At 42.0% G+C, this 21,979-nt stretch overlaps 1 protein-coding gene across 9 annotated transcripts in view; it reads left to right on the forward strand.

The window, feature by feature from the left end:
• MECOM (MDS1 and EVI1 complex locus) overlaps window positions 1-21,979 on the forward strand; it is a 344,893-nt gene that overhangs the window by 189,908 nt on the left and 133,006 nt on the right. Inside the window, exon 1 of one of the 9 annotated variants that reach the window (XM_071752709.1) lies at window positions 14,370-14,688. The exons of the other annotated variants lie outside the window; for them this stretch is intronic. Coding sequence (XP_071608810.1) covers window positions 14,575-14,688 — 114 coding nt within the window. The 5' untranslated portion in view covers window positions 14,370-14,574. Of the gene's footprint in view, window positions 1-14,369; window positions 14,689-21,979 lie in introns of those variants that run through there. 9 annotated transcript variants of the gene reach the window in all.

The following is a 21,979-nucleotide window of genomic DNA, read 5'->3' on the forward strand; positions in this document are numbered from 1 at the left end:
ACCAGGGGCAGAAAGCCCCCAAAGGAAGGAAGTTTCCTCTAAAAGTGTGGCTCTTGTACTGGTGTTTTTTCATCTGTAATCAAGGGATACATTGCATGCTTGGGCTGTTGGTGTGATTGACTGAACTAATTATGTAGAAATTGATTGGAATGGAAATGTTTAGAGAAAACGTGCAATGTAAGAATGGAGCTTATTTTCTTCCCTTTGAAGACAAATGTCCCTGAGATTGCTTCAGTTTAAATGAATGCCTTTTTCATCATTTGGTAGGCCCCAAATTTCCAGCAAAGGTGAGCTTGCCATGCCAGGGCTGAGCTTGGGAGCTGCTGGTGGTTTGAGTCCTGATGCACTCAGGACACAGCATCAAGTGGCTCTGGATCCTGCCAGACATTAAGTATTTTCCTCCATTCATAGAAAAACATCACCTTTGAAAGACAGCAGAACTCTGAAACTCCCAGCATGGAAAAAAAGTTGCCCTTTGCCACCATTTATTAGTAGACCATATATTCTGTTTTATTGTAGTGTGTAGGTTGTGGCTTCTGTTGAGCTCCCATCCATCCTTGTTCTTGAGTAGGGTTTCTGTAAATTAACATCTCTCTAAATTACTTAGCTGCACTCTGAGCTAAGGGACTCCATGGGATCCTTCCTCCTTTTTTATTCACTTTGGTTTCCCTTCAGCTTTCCTCTCTTGTTTTCCTAACTACACGGATCTTTGATTAGGAGAAATCCATACAGGACACAGATAAACTGAGAACAAAGACTTCTGCAGCTTGGGGTATTTGACCCAGAAGCTTTATGTATCTGTGGACATGTCTGCTCATATCTACCTCTCCTACAGTCAGGAATTTGCCCTGGTAAATTGGTGCTAACAAAAGCAGTTGCCCAGGGTGCCCCTTTCACACAGACATATGCATTTATCCAGATGTTTGAAACACATTTTGCTTTTAATAGCACGTCAATGAATTATTGAGATGTGTTTTGACATACTGGGAAAGGGGAATTGTTTCGTCTCTGAAACAATTGGGAGGTAAAAAAAAAAAAACCCAAAACAAACCACCTGCTGCCTTCAGGATTTTTTTATGTCAGCCAGCTACTGCTGGACTTGAGTTTGGGGTTGTTCCATTTATTGCTTGGGACTCACTGCAGAAATGAGTGTGTGTATTTTCTCTGGGCTTCTGGATCTACTTTCCCTTACACCATTCCTTTTTCCTGCCTCAGACTGCCATAACTTCTTTATGTTTTGGGAGTTCCTCACTTCCAAGATGGATTTTTTTTTTTCCTCATCTTCCCTTCCCCATTTTTCCTAAAAGGCAGAAATCTAGAGAGTAGGAAGAAAGCAAAAGTTTTCCTATGGAAGAGATAACTGTAATAAAAATATGGGTTAACTTGGAGTCCTCCCAACCTTGGTTGTGTCCTTTTTAGATGCATTTTAAGCCATTCCTACAGATTGTGTGGATTATACACACAATATGGGCATGCAAATACATTAAAAACTCTTTCATAGGTTTGCCTGTCATATCATAAAAGCAGCAATAAAATACTGAGAGTATATTATACTTATTAATGTACATTTGTAATATGCAATCATTAATCACAAAGTACTAATAACAGGTTTTTTTATAGTGTTGAGGCAAAACTTGCCAGCTTTGACTGTTATGGCTGACTTTACAGCTACCTGCCTGTCAGCTTTAAACATGGGGGTGGGAATGTTTCATGGGGAAAATGCAAGGTCCCTAAAACATCTGGTTATAAACCTGCAGTAGGGTCTGAAGGAACAATAAAGCTTGTGATGGATGTGAAGATGCCTTCACCAAAAAGCTGTTGCATTTTGGGCTTATTCTTCTCTAACAATAGACTTGCAGGACCTGGACAATAGCTGGAGCTTTCCTCTTCTCCTGTGAGTGGCAGTGCTGGGCAGTGCTCTGTTATGGGGCACAGGAGATGTCCTGCTTTCCCAGCCCCATGGACAGAGAGGTGTCCTCAGCCCCATGCTCAATCCATGGCCCTTCTCAGCACTGGGTGAGACTCAGATTCCTGCAGGAGCAGAAAGTCCTCCTCCAGCTCCTCCCTTCCCTTCCCACCCATGTGGAAAGGGGGCACAGAACTGCCCTACAGCTTCGTGGCTGCTGCCCTTGCAAAACATTTTGCATCCTTTTCATTCTTCAGGACAACCACAGTGCTGGAAGGTGGATGAGGGATTGCTCTGAGGTGCCACCAAGGCTCTGCTGACTCTGGGGGGAACAGTCCCCAGGGCTTTGGGCTTTGGGTTTGTCTCTGGGATGGTGTAGCTAAGCTGCTGATGGGCTGCCTTATTAACTCAGGTACCACTTCCCTCTGATTTGTTTTTCATTTGTAGGGCATTTTATCCATTTGAGATAATTTTTGAGATCTTCGAGGTCACATCCATTTGAGATTTGAGCATCGGATTCTGTGACAACAGCTCAAGGAACCCATTTACAGCCAAGTGGAGAGTTTTCCCATAGCCATATGTTTCCTATGTAAATGTATGTGGTGACCCTGGAGCCATCTAAATCCCTGTGCACATCTCACTTGCTCACTGGCACTTTTTTCTTTTTTTTTTTTTTGGTGAATCAGAAGTAAAATCAAAAGCCTCTTTGAGGATTACTGAAAAGGAATTCCACATGTGTTAGTGTGTGCACACAGGCCATTTATTTTAGAGCACAAGCTCACTAAAATCACATGAATATAATCTGAACATGCTTTTAAAAGATTAAAACTCAAAAAGATGAAACTGGAAAGCCTTTTGAGTTTTTATAGGAGACAAACAATTTATGTGGTCCATCATGGGCATTTTCAGACCAGTCTTGTTAGAGCAGATTTTCAGCATCATAGGACTGGGGTTTTCATCATGGACTGTAAACCTCACCAGGCTGTTGCAGTCCAAACACTTTTAAAAATATCTGTTCTCAGTGCCATCCTTCTAGAAGAAAAACAACCCCTTCTTCCCAAAGTCATCTGTCAACAGCCTTTTAACCTTTCATCCTCTTTCTGGGAAGGTGCACATCATCTCTGTGCTCTGACTGCAGCCTGGAGGCTCAGTTCCAGCAGCCTCTCCTCAAAAGAGATGTTTTGGCCTCAAAACTCCATAAGAGTTCCAGAATGATTTTGCAGGTGAAAATTCTGCCTAGTTCTCCTGTACAATATGAGAGAGAGTACAGATGGAAAAACATTTTTTTTATTAGGAGAAAAAGTCCTGCCTCTCATCATGGTCTCTGGCTTTATCTTAATAAGCCCCCAGGAAATTTAGAAATTGAGGAAAATGGTGACTGTAAAGACTGAGCCCTCTGTCCTCAGAACAGATATAAATCAAGGTCATGCTCTTCCTCTTGTGTTCTTCCAAAGGTACTTAGTTTGGTTTCCTCTTGTTTGCTTTACATTGTATCTCCTCTAAGACCAGATAGTCCTCTTTCAGTGCAAATGTGCTCCTGAGATGGATTAAATGGGGCTGGCACAGAAAAGCAGCAGCATTTCACCCAAAGAGAACATCCAGAATTTTCCATAGAAAACACAAATTCAGATACGTTTCAAAGCACAAATTGCAGAAATTAAAGCTGATGAATTTAGAATCTGGTATATATAATGCATGTGTCATGCATCTTTCTTTTAGAACAAGGGAAATAGTCATGTTATGTAGCTCTCTGTGTCCAGTGGTTTTTGTATCTTAAGATCTTAACAGGGGGAACATTAAAAAGTTGTGAACTGTCACACAGCAGATACAGCACCCACTGCATCCCAAAGCCTGCAACTATTTCTTCCTTTGGGGTTGTTTTTATGTTCCCATGCATCCTCTGAGACATAGGTGGTAAATATTTCACAAACTTGTTTGTGTGTGTCTGGAAGTCCCTGGATTTCCTCATCTCCCTGTGGTGAACGAATGGATGGGAGCCTGTGCTCTGCAGAGTGGCAGCATCCTAACAGCCTTACTTTTGGTCTTACTTTTGGAAAATACCTTTAGGACCACTTCCAGGCTCTGTACTTCTGTTTTGGAGGCTCATTAGCTTTCATGGCTTGATTTCAGTGGTGTGTCTACATGACATTTATTTGCTTTGTGAATTGAGGTTTTAATTCACTTATTTTGCTTTTAGCAAGTGAGTGGATCCATGCTGTAAAGTTTTAAGACTTGCTCTTGAAACATTATCTTCTTGGCTAATAAACTGAGATGATGACAAGATCTGTAGTGAATATTCAAATAAATGTGATTACTTCATTTCATGTCAACAGAGGAGGTGAAAAGTGCAGCTCAACTGGCTTGGTAAGATTGGAAGGAGGGGCTGAGAAAAAGCAAGAGACAACAAAGAGATAGTTTGTAAGATTTAGTGGCTTTTTTTCAGCAGGGGTGTTGAGAAGTCAGTGTTGCAAAGTGCAGCAGGGTCAAACTAAGTGCAGAAACTTTCTTGTATTCATTAAGAAAAGCCTGATGCACACTTCCAAAATTCAAATTATAGTAAAACGAATGGACAGATAATGTGCTAGTTTTACCTAGTCTAAACAGGCTGAAGTTAGCACTGAGCATATATTATCCTTTTTATATCAGAAAGCAGAAAGTCTACTGTCTCTCACAAACTACAGCTGTGATAAGACACTCTTCCAGGAAATCATAAAAGCCCATTACACCAGTGGTGGTGTTTCCTGGCTTGAAGATGGACTGACCCAGAAAGACACACTTATCAAAATGAACTTTTCAACCTGCACGGCTGTTAATACTAAAAGAATAATTTTCAAAGGCAGATTGGACAAAACTTGGGTTATTTGAACGCAGGCAATCAGCTGTACAGTGGTCACTCTGAATTGGCTCCTCTGGCACAGAAAATGCAGAGTCACCTCCAGGCAGGTGATGTTCCTGGGCAAGGTAGGCCAATATTTGGTTTATCTGTAGACAGTACACAGTGTTTTCCAACTAAAGTGGTGATGCTGTTAGTGTGGAGCAATCAGACAGTGTTTACACAGAGAAAACCTTTGTCTCAGATGAAAGTGGTAATGTGGGTCTGTTCCATTAACCTTTGCTTTGACTCTGGGGTGTCCTTGGGAGAGTCTCTGTGCAGGTTTCCATATGCTGACTTGTCCTGGGTCATAACCTTGCTTCAATGCTTAGCACAATAAAATCTCTGCAAGCAGCAGTGTTTGCAGTGCCGTGATCTACATGGGACTGTCCCAGCTATATGGGGTTTTCTGGCTACAGTAACTTCACAGCATTGCTTAGGGAGATGGGTTCTCTACTTTGCAAAACAGCTGAGTTGTCACCACCCATTTTTGCTCTTAAAAATCTGCAGCTGGACATCGAGGTGGTTAAAGTGCATCAGAGATTTTGTACCAAGAAAGGTGCCTTGCTCCTGATGCACCTGGTGGAAATACTGATGATAGCAAAGTACATCTAGCTGTGGGAAAAAACTACTTTCATTATCAAAAAAGAACGTGGTATCTACAGATCAGTACTGACACATACAGTTGAAAAGTGCTACTGATCAATACAGTTCAATAGATCAATACTGGTATTAGATCATTACATGGATTCCCACCAGTAATTTTGGATAATGCAGTTTAACTGAATTAGGGAAACTCCTGGAGTTATAGCTCATTAAATGTGGAAAAAACATTTTGAAATGCACTTACAATTTTATCACACTCAATTTTTTTCCCATTTGGGGCCTTTCATGTATTAATTCCTTGGACCACATAGGCTGCCCATCTGGGTGGGTCCTTGCTAAGTCACTCATGGTGGACCTTATGCTGTAGATGTTATTGTTTTCCAGCCTGCCCTCTGAATTTGTAAAAACTGGGATGGGTGGGATTCATCATTATGAACTTGAAAGGGCTTCTGAGGGTGAAAAAGGAGGCTGATTCAAGGACTAATTTCCCTCCTTCCTGCAGGTTCCTGCACAGGTTGGATTTTCAGTACATGTGTGTGCTCTGTTGTGTCCCAGACTAAACAAGGATAATAAATCTTACTGGGTGCTGCACTACTAAAATCATTCATGTCTCCACAGAGCTCTGAAATCTTCATTTTCACTGTCCCACTCATGTGCAAAATCTTAATTTTTCTGCTCTCCCACTGAACGAATGTACACAACCTCACCTTCTAAATCTCCAGCTTAGCTCATTTCTTCCAGACACATGATGTAAAGGGTTTTTAAAATACTTGTCCAACCTGCAAATCAGTTGATGAGATTTGTTATCAAATTTATTTGGAAAAATATTTCTCTGGCTTCAAGCTACACATGGAAGGTGTTATCCTGGAAAGAGGCATTGTCAGGAAAGTCATAAGCAAGGGGATATAGAAGCCTGCTGTCAATAAAAACTGTCATGAAATGCTGGCTGGAGTGCTTGATGGCCAACATAATAAACTCCCCTCTTCTTCCTCACCCAGGGAAAAGCTCATTTGTGGTATCAGAGCTGATGGGATGTGGTGTAATTCTCCCAGAAGCTGTGATGGCCCTGGAGAGGGACACAGCACAGAGGCAGGGAGGCAGCATTTAGGCATTAAACAGTTATAGTTTATATATAATCTGCTCTGATGGCAGGTGAGAGAGGACTTATCCTTAAAAGACTTCTTATACCATGGTGATTCTGCTTCAGACTTGCCAAGTGGATTTGGAAATGGGTTGATATTAAATGGGTTGAGAAAAGAAAGCAAGAAAACCTCCTAATCCAGAAACCAGATAGCTGCCTTGAGTAGAAAAAAACCTTGTAATGTCAAACAAGAGCTTCAATGGGAAATAAAACTGATGTTTGCTTTACAAAACCTTTCAAGCAACACTGAAGATTCAGGGTAACCATTTTTTTTTTTTTCCAGTCTGCTAATTCCACTTCAGAAAGGAGAGAGATTGACTAAAAAGGCACTAGACACCAGAGAGGGATTTGCATCACTTCATTTTTTTTTTCTTAAAGCTACTGTTACCTTTTAATTTACAAAAAACAATTTACTTCAGTGTGTGTTAAGATGAGAAGCAGATAATCTCTTACTTAATATATGCTTTAATTTAAGACTGGAAGAAGCCAGTTTTTATTTTTATCTCCGATTGAGAAATTTATTCTTGATTTTTATCATAGTTTTAGGTAATTATATTTTTTTTCCCTTTTTTGAGGAAAAAGATTTCCTCAAGACCCTTGTGGTTTGATTGGAGTGCATCTGTTTCGTCCATATTCTCAATTCTGAAGTCTCTCACAGGACTTTTATGACTGAGAAACTTGTCTAGGTGATGAATAAGCTTCAAGATTCAGTTTGAGTTTTATTCTGTCAGACCACTAAGAGTATGATTGCCTACCCTGAAACAACATACTGAATCTCTGAAATTACACTGTAAATTGAGTAACATAGAGAAAGAATTTAATAAATTAATTTGCAACTGAGTCTCTTCTAAGGAATAAGACAATTTTCCCTTTTCTTCTCCTAGTATTTCAGGATTGCTTGGTACCTGTGTGTTAGGTCTCTGATCAGCACTGATATTGAAATAAAAGAAGACAAGTAACAGACTTTCTCATGGGGTTTTTCACTTCCTGGCCCTATTAGAACTATTTATACAACTATTTTACAGCATTTGGCACTTTCTGTCCAAATCCAAGCTTGAGCTGGAGGTACAAAGCTCCAAGGTTCATGGTCACAGGAGAGGGTTTCTCAGCTGAGGCAGTTTAGCTGGGACCTGGCACAGCCAGGGTGACACTTTCTGTGCTTTTGCAGAATTTTTTGCTGAACTTGGATTTTGAGTAGATTCATCCACTCCACTTCCAGCATCCAGCCAGAGAGCATGCAAACACTTGAAATTCAGAATGTCACATGATTTCACCCAAGTGACAGATCTATGGCCCTCGGAGCAGACTGCAGAAAATATCTGTGAGGAAATCTTGAATAATAGAGATGCCTGAATAGGTTTCAGTTTCCTTTGAAGGCTTTAAAGAAGAGGGTGCAGGATGGCCTCCAGCCTCTGCTGGAGCTGTCACCTTTGCAGGTGGCTCCCAAGCTGCTCCTAAAAAGGTTGCGTGAGGGTTGTTTGTGCCCAGTAAAATTTTGGTTGAATTATTAATACTCCAGTGCTATAATACAATAGTCATAGTGCTACTATAATCCTAGCAGGGAGAAGTCAGCTGAGCAGGTCACTTCGTGTTGTCCTCTGACAGACAGCAGCTACTACAGGACCAACTCTAAAATTCTGCTTTTCACTTACAATTACCACCCTGACTTGGTTCTATTTTAGGAGCCCAGCACAGTGTTGAATCTCACAGCTCTGCTGCCTAAACCTGCACGTTTAGGCTGCTTGAACATCATTTCATTTTGCTTTTGAGTTTGAAAAATCAAAAGGGAAGTTTTTAAATGTTGTGCCTCGCTCCAAGACAGTGATTACTGGGGAATTTTTATTGTGGCTATGTACAGAATAAATGCTTTTAAAGCATGGTCTTGTTCTTCCCATTTACAAACAAGCAAAACGAATGATTGTTTTACCAGTATTGAGTAATTCTAAACACATGAGGTGATTATTCCTGCAGTTTATTTTTTCACCACATGGATGTTAAGGGTTAACAATTCCCCAGCATATAACTGACAGTGGTAATATTCTCCTTAGTCCAAAGCGGAAGAAGAGGGGAGTTGCTTGTTGTTATAAAAGCAGGGAATTTCTGGATCTTAGTAAAATAAACCAGGACTTTGTTTCTTGAAGTAATTATTCTCTGGAGAGAGAATAGGAAAGATGGAGGCAATTAGGAGTGACCTTGCATCACTGACTTGTTGAGAACTTCTGGATCAGTGGCTGATATTTTCATAACTCCATTTAAGCAAAGCTTTTTTAAGCTGTTCTTGCCACCACCACTAGAGAAAACAGCATTTAATGGCTGGTCCAAAGCCTGCTGATGCTAAGGGTCTTACCATGTGCTTGTTCTTGGGTGGGATGAAGCAGGGAGAGAGGAGGAACATGAGGAGGTTGAGATGAGCACAGGAATGGCTCCCAAGGCATGGGGAACACAGGGAAGGGGAATTTGAGCCCTAGTCCTGGTCCTAGCCCATGTGGACCATGTGGTTTTGGGTGCTTATCCCACCCTGGCCTTGCTAAGGTGAAACCATCCAGGTCACTCCATCCCTCAGGTGGCCAGGGTCACTACCTTTACTGGAACAGTGAGGAGAAACAAACTTGGGAACACTTTTCTGTAACCTCCATCTAACCCCTTTTAAGCATTCTGGTGGGTTTTTTTCTTCTGAAAACTGTCTTTTGAGTGTTATCATTTAGAAAGCGTGTTTAACTTTTATGTGTGAAGTTGGCAATGAATTACTATAAAGCAAATAAAACTGTCCTAGCAGCCTGAGAGTGGTGATATAGCAGATAGCATTCACACCCTCATCTTTGTATTCCCTTCCTTCAAGGATATCAGTAGGCAAACAAGGCTGAGTCTCTAATATGTTTAATGAAGGAGCAATTTCTTAAGTTTCCTGACCCAGCTGTGGGAAAGGTGACACTCGGCCCAGTGCTCTGCTCCAGACTCAGCATGGCCCCTGGGTATGGCAGGATGCAACAGCTCTTGGCTCGAGGTCCCTGAAAGCCAGGTTTTGGCTCAGCTCTTCTCTCTGGACCACTCATTTGGAAGCTCTTTCCTTTCTCTGGGGCCTGATGAATAAAGGCTCCAAAACAATAAGCTCAGTGGTTCGAGCAGCCTCAGCAATAGAGATGTACTTTTTTCCAACATGTTTCTCAACTACTGTCACTTTTGTAATCTGATATGATCAGAGGCCAGCAGAGTCACATGAAAACTCTTTCCCTGGATGACATATGCATGTAAGGACCTATCTCCATGTGGCATAGCACTGCAGAGGAGGTTACTCTGAAAAAAAGGCATGCAAATTTTTTTCATAACTTTCGTGTTGTTTGGTTTGTTTGATGTTCTTCTAGTTCTGGCAGACTGCGTGAAGTTGTTTTCTCTCACAGAGGCCATCACCTTCTGAATGGTATAAAGGAGTTGCTCTGTTCTTCTGAGTTGTTTTTCTGCTATATATTTACTTAACAATTTCATTTGCTGAGTAGTTGTTGAAAGAACAGGAGTTTGTAAATTATACAACACTAAGCAGTGGATACTGTCCATGGCTCTAAGCCCAGACACTGTCAAAAGCTTCTCCAGGTTCTGGCTGGTTTGAGAAAAACATTGTGAATTACAGAAGTATTAACATTTTTTTTTTTTTTTTTTAAATATTTTGTTTCTTTCCTTTTCCTTAGTATATTCTTACTTGCCTCCATAGCTGGCAACCAGTTTTCAGAAGGGGTTGGAACTGGGTTGTTGCACATATGGAACTGAACATCTGCGGTCTCAATTATTGAAAAATTAGAAAGTTCACAAAATAAAAGTAAAATGAATGTTAGTTCTTCAAACCTCACTCTCTCGCTATTTGTTTTCTTTGTGCATTAGAAGTAAAAATGCCTCCTGTCATAATAATAATTCTCTGGACTATTCCCCGGGATCTCAAATTACTGGATACCCATTAAAGTGTTATGTTTTCTAACATGCTTGCAACGTCTTATCCCCCCTTCCCATTTTCCAGATGGGAACACTGCTACAGAAATGAACCCACTTAATGCCATACAGACCTTTCCAGAGAAACTGGACAGAAAACCACTGCCCTCCACTCCTCCCAGTTAACCACAGGACATGGTTTCATCCCTCCCAGCCCTACAACTGCACATCTAAGGACAGGGAGCCCTGGGGAGCACAGGGTCAGGGCTGTGTGGCTCTGGTGTGAAGCTGGGGGACAGGCACCAGCCCCAGCATGGGATGGGATGGCTCTGGGGTTCCGTGTGCCACGTTTCCCTCGTGTGGTTCTCCCCTCTTGGACAGCCCCAGCGGCGCGGTCCCCGCTTGTGCCATCTGGAGCATCTTCTAAAATCACTTTGGACATCTCCTTATGAATCAGACCTATATCCTATTACTGCAAACAGAAATCACAAACCTGGGGATTAGGCTGGGTTTTTGTTCTTAGAGCTGGGCTCGGAAAGAGCAGGAATTGGCCCAAGCTGCTTGTGCAGTTGTGTCTGGGCCAGCAGAGCTCTGCAACCACGTGCTTTTGACCTCCAGCAGATTTGTCCTGGATTATCAGTCTGTGCATCTCTGCATTGTCATTCATGAGAATTAATGGTGTTTCTTTCTGTTTAGGTAAACAGTTTATCCATTGAAGATGGAAGGTTTCTCAGCTTTCCAGTTGGTTTACATATATATAACTTAAAAGTTCCATTATTGAGCTTGTTGCTGCAGACTCTTTTGAACTGAAGCCATTGTATACATATCCTGAGCTCTTCTTTCATTGTATAATGTTATAAACATCCATCATTTGCCTGACAAAGATATTTTTTTTTACTTTCCTGGGGTAAAGCTGGGAAACTTGCTTGCACTGACAGTGCTGGCCATAATGTCCCTCTGACAAATTTTGCTGGTGCACATCTCTGTCTATAACCATGTTGTTCTGTAATGATCCTTTCCACCCAACCATTCCAAACCAAGAGCAATAGTAATACATATAACTGTGACAATCATCATTGATAAAGGGATTTTTTAATTTTTTTTCGTTAGAATAAATTATGTGTATTTGTAGTTGTGACTTCTATAGATCATAAATTGGTTCACACATTGACAGAAGAAACATCCTGATCAGTCAGGTGCTTGTTATAACTGTGGTGCACTCAAACAGGAAACTTTTAGCCTTACTCTGAGGAAACTTTTCAGTATGTTCCTTGAAAACCTGCCCTAGCCATAGAGTTCAGCACTGAGCCCAGGCTCACCCTCAATGGTCCCCATTGGCCTGCACTGTTGCCACAGGTACAGTGTTCCTCCAAACTATCAGGCTTCCCTCCAGAAAAATACTTCTAAAATCTCTTCCTTTAGGACCATGCTGGATGCTGAGCCAGCTGGATGGTGCCAGCTCTGGGACAGTGACACCAGTCTCATCTCCCTCCTCCACAGCAGTGTTGCCCACACCCCTGGAAACTGCTGGCCCTGAAAAGAAAACCCTTCATTTTTCCCCAGAAAATGCCCCCCAACAGGCAGGGCTCCACTTGATGTACACTGGGAACCCACCTAATACATGTGGGGGGGATAGGGAGGAGGAGCCCCTGGCCCAGGACTGGGGAGAAATGGGGAAAAGTGCAGAGCTCTGATTAACACCCAGGGCTGGGACCTGATTTCTGTGCCCCTGATTAATGACACCTCGAGTGTGCCCCAGTCAGGCAGCTCAGCTCTGTCTCCTCTCCTGGCTTGTGGTGCTGAGGAGAACCACCTGCCCTCTTGAGCAACTCCCTAATCACCAGGCCTGGGAGAACTGGCTCAGAGATCCTCAGGAGGAAGCAATCTCACAGATGGGAAGTGTCTTTACTGGTAGCAATAAAACCCTTTTATCATTTCCTTGTGCCAAGTTTGAGACAGGCAGAGCACAAAGTCACACTGGTGTTTTTCTAAGGACTATTGTGGTGCAATTTATAACAGCCTCATAAAGATACTCTTCCCCAGCCCCACTGCAGTACTTTGCAGAGTAATCATAACCATGCTTGCAGCCCATCCCACTTCACTATCAGGCAGTGGCACAGTAACCTTCAGACTCACTTTCAGTGTTGATGTGATCACAGGTAGCAACACAGAAGTTAAGCTCAGGTTTCACTGCATTTTTCACCAACGCAGAAGTTAAGCTCAGGTTTCACTGCATTTTCCAGCCCACACCTAAAATTCTGCAGATCCAATACCCTTTCTCCTTCACCCAAAACATCCTTGGTCCTGGATTTGGGAGGGCAGTGAGGAGATGGTGTAATTTGGTTTATACCCTACGTGGAATCTTGTTTAGTCAATCAGTTTTTGTCTTGCATGTTGCAGAGCAGTGTTTCAAGGGGATAACTTCTGTACCTGCTGTTACGAAAGTCAGCAGAAAAATATTGTTCTTGGCTACTGTCCTGATTAACCCAGACATTTTAATGGGTGTTATGATAGGTCATTTGATGGATAGTCCCCTGCACCCTGGGATCAGCTCTGACATGGCCACTGGGGCTAAACTTTAGCAGCTAGGTGTCATAATTTCCCATCTTTTCCTTGATTAATGTTTCCTTTTGTGATCTAAAGGGAAAGTGTCTTTCTGCATCTACCAGCCAGCCTGGATTAGTGGGATGGGATTGCAGGAGCTGCTCAGTGAAAAAACATAACATGTGAACACTAAAACAGGGGCATTCTTTGGGTGTTGATGTGTTTCCTCCTGGCCTGTAGGCAGTAAACTTTGCCTAGTTGGTGTGCTTGGAACAGCTCTAGTGTGTTCCTTGGCTTTCTATGCACATCCAGATAAAAGTCCCTGTGAATTAAATACCAGATGGTGATGCCATGATACTGTCTGTTTGGAAAAGGGCTTTCAGTGATCCTCTGGGATTTAATGAGACCAATATAATATCTGTGCAAAAGTTTAAAAATTAATAGAAAGGTTATTTCTTGTTTCTTTTATGTTGCCCTGTATTATTTTCTATAATTTTAGGAGCTCCAAGCATTTTTTCTGGCCCTCTGTTAGGTAACTCCTTCCTGATTTCATTGCTATTGGCTTGTAGAGAACTTTTCCATCCCCTCAGGTCAGCCCCTGGGGAAGTAATGCAGTGTCCTTGGGACACTTTGTTTTAGACCAGGGGACACTGATGCCAACACCTTCAGCAGCACATGCAGACACATCTCTATTCCTTGCGACATCTTACCTTTAATATTTTCTTCATTTGCACCTGGTAATAAAAACTACTTATATTTACAAGAGTTCACGGATCACCACTTAACAGCACACAACTGAACATCTCTGCACTAAAAGTTATTTTTCAGTTACATGCACAGGGCAGAATTTTTTGGAACTGTTCCTGCTGATGGTGTTTGGGCATCCAGGTAAAAGCCAAACCCTCAAATGCAAGTCTTTGGTCTCGGGTTAGTAGTTGAAGTTTTCATCCATGTGTACCAGGGATAAACGTCAGATAACATGGACTAGGAACATCAGGGGTTTAAAAAAAAAAAAAAAAAAAAGCCACCCCTAGCTTAAATTATGAATTCAAGTTTATTGAGCTTGGCTGGAGGTTTTGAATTTAGATGCCTGAGATAGAATTAAAATCCGGAGTTGAAAGTGTTGGGTCATTAAAATGAGGGGAAAAAAGAAAAAATCCCTCTTGTAACAGGTGAGTTGAAACAAGAACAAAAGGTCTATAAAAAGAGCCAGGTGAAGCACTGGAGAGATAAGGAACAGTCTTCCTGGGCACTTACTGCCATAACTGAAAGGATAGCTTTTTTTTTTTTATTTATTCCAATGGGTAGGGCAAGAAATTACACTAAACCCTCTTCCACAAGTACAGTGCTGAGTATTTGTTCCTGACCCTGGGAGAATCATCTGCTGCTCAGTAGGTTTGGCTTGGGACAAATACCCTTGTAAACCCTTTTAGTTTGTTCATGAGTTTATAGGTCTGTCATAAACATTGCTCCCAAGCTGCTCTTCACCCAGCAAGGTCCCTTACAATATTGTTTAAGGAGCTGCTGGTATTTTCTATCATCATAAGGATTTGGGGTTTTTTTTAACCTGTTTCCATTGTGAAGTTGATGCATGGAGCTGAAGCTCACCCTGCTCTCTGCTCCACATGTGGATCTGATGCCTTTAGCCCTGGTTGCACAACTCCAGTTGGCTTTCCAGAACAGAGGTGTTCAGCTCTGCAGGTAAGAAAATTCTTGGGTTTAATTAGAAAAAACACATTCTTTTTGGGTAGAAATATTTGGAAGGGTGTGTGGGAAAAAGCCCTTCTAAAGGCTGTTTTCATAGACTGCAGAAAAACTATAGTTTGATCTCTAGGAGAGTTTTTATCTCCAATTAGTTCCCAGCTTTGGAGATTCAGGTGCCACCAGTGGTGTGGATCTTGTGGGCACAGCAATGAGGGCTCTGACTGCAGCAGCCAGGGGGAAGCAAGGAAGAAATTCAGGGAGATGGTTACTGGGAGGAGAGTCAGGACTGAAAAACTGATGAAATTTTATTGGTAGTGAAGCAGAGTTGGTTAGGAAGGAGGATGAAAGGATTCCTGTGATTCATAGGACTTGAATCCAATTGTCTATTCATCTGGTTGCATTATCTGTGCCTTCATCTGGCCATGGGAAGAGGTGTGCTGCAGGGACAGGCTGCGTGCCACTGTCCTTGAGCTATCTCATATCCTCTTGGGTGAGATCTTGTGACAGTTCATGTTACCCTGAGTCACTGTTTCTCTAAACTCATTCCTGGCAGGGGCTCAGAGTGAGAAATCAAAGCAATGGTTTGGTATCTGTGCTTCAGAGAGCCATTAACGTGTGTCACCACTGGAGTGGCATCCAGCAGAAATGTGATTCTGGAGTTTGGGTATGTTCATCCTTTGTGTCCAGCCAGGCTGAAACTCAGCACTGTCAAGTGATGTCTTGGCTTCCCACGTCAGTATTAAAAGGTTTTGGTTTCACTCTAATTTAGGTGTATAATCATGGCAGGAAGGGGAGGGGAAGGAAGGATAGAGGAATGTTCCTCAGAAATCAGTTCTCACGTCACACTAGCACCAGATCTTTTCTTTTCTCACCTGAATCCACCACAGTCATCTCTGTTCTCTTCTTTTTTTTCATTTTTATTTCATAGTTCTGGATTACTGGGAAAATAGCATGGATATCTCAAGGCCCAGAACTTCACAGCCCTCCCTTCCTTGCTGGGGACCATGGGAGCAGAGGTCTGTCCGTGTGACACTGTCACATGGATGTGGTTAAAAAGGCTCCTCAGCCCTAGCAGGAATGTTGGCTGTCTTTGAGCAGATTACTGACTTTTGCTTCATTTTCTCCTTCCAGCACCTCCTGGCACCCAGTCACTATATAACAAATTACTCATGGGTTATTGTGTTACAATTCTCTGCCTGAATTGGGATTTTCTTAGGCTCCATCCATCAAGCATTTGATTCCTCTGGAGTATAGACAGAATAAAATTAGTCTGGCATTGCAGAAGAGGGAGTGACTTGCACGTTTCTCCTCCTTTTAGTAAACTCACACACCTCCATCCCTCCTGTGGCACTGGAGGGATGGGAGCTGCACAGAACCACCTTGGCACAAGGGTTTGATCAAAGTGAAGTGCAGAGCTGGGCAGCTGCAGGTTGGTTGGCAAAGTTGCAGAGCTGTTGCCTCTTTTTGATAAACTACAAACTATTTTCACACCTCTGCCTAAGCTTCTGTCACCCTCCTGCCTATGGATTTCTCTGCCTTTTACCATTATTTATGTCACATGCCTCTGAAAACATCTTGGTCGTCTTGTAATTCTAGAATATTGATAGTTACCATCATAACATTTATTTTTTTGCAGGCTTTGAATCCGGAGCCAATTTTTTATATTTAAAGTACTTTTTTTGTTTGTTTTTTAAAAAAAAGGTGTGCTGAATGCCTAACGACAAACTTCTCCCAATATTTGCTGTCAGAAAAGATACTTCTGGCATAGGCTGCCTTTTTCATATTTGCAAAACAGTGTTAAAGATAAATAGTAGATAACACATTCATACAGCAGTAACCTTTGCATTTTTGCCTTTATCCTCAACTTATATTTTTTGCATTTATTATAGGCATTTTACCTTTTAAAGGAATTAAAGGTGGGAAAACATCATAAGCCTTTTTGGTCACTGTAATGTGATATTTTTCAAGCAGAAACGGGGGGCCTTTTGCTAAACCCTTCAGGTGATTGTTCTGGTGGATTTAGAGGTTTCCTTGATTTCAGATGGAGTGGGGATATCCAAGTGCTGTTTACAATAACTTCCTTGTTCTGTAATTTTCCTTTGGCATCTGTTTGATACCAGCAGGCTTGTGCATTCCCATCCGCTCTCTGTTGGTTTTATGCAAATCTCTCTCATCCCTCTACAAGTCCTTTCAAGTTAAAATATTGCTTCCTCGTGCTCTCTTGTATTACTTGTAATTCCTGCACAGTGACCTCTTAGCCACCCATATATTGGGCACAAAAGACACAATCTGTGTGAATCAGCTATCTCTTATCTCATCCCTGTTTGTGTTCTACATTCCCCTCACAATATTCCTGTCCCCAAGGCTCATCCCTTCAATGCCCAAATACCTGAGGTCTCTCATGTCTGGCCAACGTGCCCTTTCCATTACTTATGGCAAACTGATGAGCTGAGAGATAAAAAGTCTTGAGGTAGGTGGTGTGTGGAGCAATGGCACAGCCAGAAGACAGAACAGGCTCTTTGAGCCCTGTCTTTGTGGTTTTCACTGGGGTTTAACAGCCAAACTCTCCTTTTCAAGGAGATTAGACAATGGCAGTGCTTTGTTCAGTGGTATGAGTTTACCATGGCCATAAATTTGCAGTGGTTTAAGATGAAACAACTTTCATGGTATGTGAAACTCTCCCAGCAGGCATAAGGGTGCCTGGAGCCCTCAGAAGGTGGTTTCATATCCCTGCTACACTTGTACCTGGGTATGAAACTGAGGTCAGACAAGCTTTACAAGACCAGGGTAGGAAGAGCAGTGCTTTGGGGAGTCACTGTCACCAGGCTGAAGGAAGAGATGGGAGGCAGAAGCAATGGCTCTGTAATAACTGTGCTATGTCACAGTTACTCCAACCCTGAAAAAGCTGCTGTCTCCTGGTGTGGTGGGGAACATCCATTCCTCAGGAGAAGGATCTTCCCTGCATCAGCTGCATTCTGAATATAAACCCAGCCCCCCACTGGCAGTGGGAGCTGCTGAACACTTTTCTGTATGAATTTCTACTTTTTACCTCATGCAAGATTCCTCAAGGAGATTATTTTGTGGTAAGAATATCTCCTGAGACCTGTTTTAGATTTCAATAGTATAATGCTGGTTTGCCTTGAAAAAGCTTAGATGGCCTTGAATGATTGTGTTAAAAATGGTGGCATTCTGGTCTGCACAGACTCTGGAGGCACCAAGGGGAGCAGGGTTTGCTGTTGGATTTATCTACTGAATGCTGGTGTTGGTCTCAGTTCTGCAAACTTTATTCTGTTACTAGGCTCAATGAGCAAAGGTGAAATACCAAAGGTAAAAATAGCTTATTTTGAGTGTAAAATTATTGTTAATTTTATCACTTGATTTTATTAATTACAAGGCATGAGAATTTAATCAGTGGCATAAACCATGAATAATGCAAATACCTGCAACATATTAAATCAATATTTTTTCCATTTACATTTCAGAGCAGTATACTTGATGTGTTTTGTTACTTTTTTTTTTTTTTGGATGTTTTTATAAATGTGATTCCTTCAGAGATCATTACTGCTGATGTCACAAGAAAAGCCATAGGCAGTCCAGGTTGGGTATCAACCCTCCTGATGCTTAAATTACCAGAAAAAGGAAAAGATAGAAATCTATTTAACTACTGTGGTGCACAACAAAAGGCAGTCTGCTACTGTGGCAAGTATGCTGTGTGCTCCTCAGTGCCCTGGCTGATCATAAGTACAGTTTTAGGCTTCAAAGAGAGGATACCATGTCTGAGAGTTGAAAATACACAACTTTCCATAGGCTTGCTTTCAGAATGTCATTTTGACTTTTGTTAATTGTCAAGAGATCTGGATGTATGCAGGAGCTTATTTCAGGCATCCTTCATGGGTTTGATGCCTCTGAAGTGAATGGCTCTGATTCTTTCTCTTATGATGGTGTAAATTCAAAGTACTAAACAGAAATGCAAAAATTGCATTATGTTAATAATAATAATGCCAGGTGAAATTATTATATTGGTCCCTTCTGGTCCTTGCATTGAAGATTCCAACACTGCAATATAAAAGTAAGGAAAGGATGAGAATGATTTAATTTTATTTTCTGTAGCAAGGTTTCAGAATTGCACTCACTTCTCAGCTATCTCTGTGTTCATGGAGCCATCAGTAAATATGCTCAAGATATATGGACTGCAATTAAAACAGCCTGTAAGAATGTAAGAGCCTAATGGTCTAATTTTTCAATTATGTCAGAGGCTGTGGGAATTGAGGTTGTGCTTATTATCTTCCAGAAGGCACCTTTCAGACAGCTTGGCCTGAGTCAGACAGGAGTCTGGGTTTGCAAGAAGCAGACTCAACTCCAGAGAACAGTCAGACACCAGCATCCTCCTGTGAGCACTTTCATGGGGTTGTGCTTTGTCCCACAGTGAAGGGTGACATGGATCATTCACCCAGCACAGGAAAAATCCAGCCTAATCTGCAAGAAGAAAATGCACAGATGCATCCCAGTGGTCAGCCCTGAGGTTGGAAGCTCTTGGCCCTTCCCAAAAGGAGATAGCATCCATATTAACCAGGCTAAATTTGTGAGATTCCATGTAGGTGTAAATAGAGGAGGGTGTTTCAGACACAGCATAAGGCATGGATAAACTGACCATAAGCCTTGTTCAAGGGGGTCCCCACCACTTTGCTTCTCACAAGACTCAAGGTGTTGGTCAGCTGTAGGGTCCCTCTCCATCCCTGTCCTGTGTGTCTCCTCCTGGGGCTTCAGCAACCACTAAGAACATGGAAAGCAGCCCTATGCAGGCTTTGGACAGGGGTTCTTGTGTCACATGTGGCTGTTACACATCTCCAAGGGGCAGAAGAGCATAAAGAGAGAAACATTCATCTTGTCCTCATATAGCCTGACTTTTCCAAGACTGAGTGTTTCCACTAAAGCTGGTCCCACAGGATTAATGTCAAAGGGGTGTTCAGATGTTCGGGGCTGATAAAAAGTGGTGTGCCAGCATTCAGAGCCTTCAAGTCCATGTTCAAATTAAAAATAATAATAAAAAAAAGAGAGAGCAGCAACATTAAAATAGTTGAGGTTCAAAAAGCAAAAGGAAAAACCTCCTCAGTTCTCTATGATAACACCATTGTTTCCATTTTTTATTATCTTGCTTGTTACACGCCAATGAAAAACAACACAGATCGTCAATAAGGGTTTTAATTGCAAAGATTTCCTGTGACGTGAGTGTTAATGAATGTCAAGGCAATAACACAAAAGACATTACTTGTTTAATGATTGATAGAACAAGAAAAGCACGAGGTCTTTTGCAGGATAAATGACTACTGTTCTGTGTTCCTTTACATTAGCAGTATCAACACTTAGATCACATGGCAGGAGATAATGGTCCAGGAGATAAAGTACAGAATCACAGCCTGTTATACAATAACATAGTAATGATAATTAATGTGCATTTCTTTGGCCATTCTCATGCTTGTCAGCACTGAGCCATGGGGACCATGGCTGTTGACTTAAACATGGAGAGGACAGGACAGGGCACTTGGCTGGTCCAGGAGTCTGACTTGTGCTCTACTGCCAAGATATCAGACCCTAAAAGCTTGCCTTGTCAGCTGGTTTAAGTGGACATTCATGTATGCAGATTTTCTGTGTTGTAGTAGCAATACACCTCAGCTGCTCAGAGTAATTTGGCTGAAAAAAAAAAAAGACTTTTATACCTATAGTGTGATGGCAGACTTCAAAGCAAGCCCTTGGGCTTTGGCCAGGAAGGATCAACATCATGGCACCCACTTAAGGGCTCATCATCTTTTCAGTAATACACATGTAATAACTGGGAGCTTCCTCAAAACAAAAAAACCCAAACAAAAGGTAAATTTCCTGGGGAAGAAGTTTGGCCAAAATCTATGGTGTGTAAATACCTTCTGTAGCTACAAGCTGTCTGAGGAATGCTTCATGGTGTGGGCAACAGCCCCAAACCACACCCTCACATTGCTTTGGGTATTAAGACCTTGGAAAAGTTGTCCAGTTTGGTTTGGTTTAAATGGGTTTGGACTCACCAGGTTTCATTGAACAATGTGCACTTGGCAACTTTTGACCAGTTTGTGCCCTGAGGTTTCAAGTGCCCCTGGCTCTCTGCTGCAGTCTCCAAAAATGTGCTAAATATGAGAAAGTTTTCGTGGTGAAAATTAGTTCATGGTTTGGCAATCTTTGGGGAATCAGAAAAAAAGGTTTGGATGGAACCTGGATGGTTTAATAATTGGCCTTGAACCACAAATTAATGGAGCTGCACACAGCCTTTGGTTTCTAAGTGTGGCACTGGAGAGTGTTTCCTCATTTTGGAAAGGTTGGTTTGCAGCTATCTGCCTTGGCATGGGATTGCTGCCTGAAAGCTGTACTGGTAAAATTGTAGGTGTTTCCTCTAGAGTAAGGATCTTATTCAAATTAATAATATAATTTAAAATCTCTTTTTTTTTTTTTAACTAGAGCATCTCTGCTTACTCCAGATTAAAAATTCTAGAAGTTTTACAAATCCCTTTGTAGCAATTTCAAGTTCCTGGAGGTGTTTGTTAGCTTTGCATTTAATCGTTCAAATATTTTTTGTCCTCTGAAAGCTCACCAAAGCTGTTTTTGAGCTTTACTTGAGTAAAATATGTACAGAATTGTGCCATTTCTCTTCCTTTAGAAAAAGCAGCTTTTAAAGAGCTGCCAAGAGCCAGTTTGACCAATAAACGTGTGTCTTGAGGTGTACCTGGGATGGAAGTCAGAGGCTCTTGGACATCCTGGAGAGGACATGGGGGGTGTTGGATGGTCTGGTTTCAGATTTTGGTCCTGTGGGGTGAGTGTGCATGGTGTGCAAGACCTACTGAGCCTTCTTCCATCCTCTTGCTCAGCTGGATTTGGGCAGTGCAGGTGTGCTCCTGTTTTACAGCCTTTCACCTTTCCCAGCCCTGGCTGTGCATCCTCCTCCCCATCCCCTGAGTTTTGTATATTCAGAGCTCAGCCCAACTTCAGGGGTGGCTAAAGTCTGGCAGGACTCTGTGTTGAAGGCAGCAAGCAGAGCAACAACCTGAAGAGGTGTTGGGTGCTTTTTTAATGTTAAATTTCTTCAGTAGTGGTGCCAGGGAGGGTAGCACAGCACAGGAAGCATGAGCAGGGCCTGTGCACTGCCCTGCTGCCACTGTCCTCACCCAGGCATCCTCATCCCTGGGGCAACCACTGAGAGGGTTCCTGCAGCAAATTAGCCTTTAAAGTGTGCTTAGTTTAAACATGGTAGTAGTCACTTAAAAAA

Source organism: Heliangelus exortis, chromosome 9, assembly GCF_036169615.1.
Source record: "Heliangelus exortis chromosome 9, bHelExo1.hap1, whole genome shotgun sequence".
Classification (NCBI taxonomy): domain Eukaryota; kingdom Metazoa; phylum Chordata; class Aves; order Apodiformes; family Trochilidae; genus Heliangelus; species Heliangelus exortis.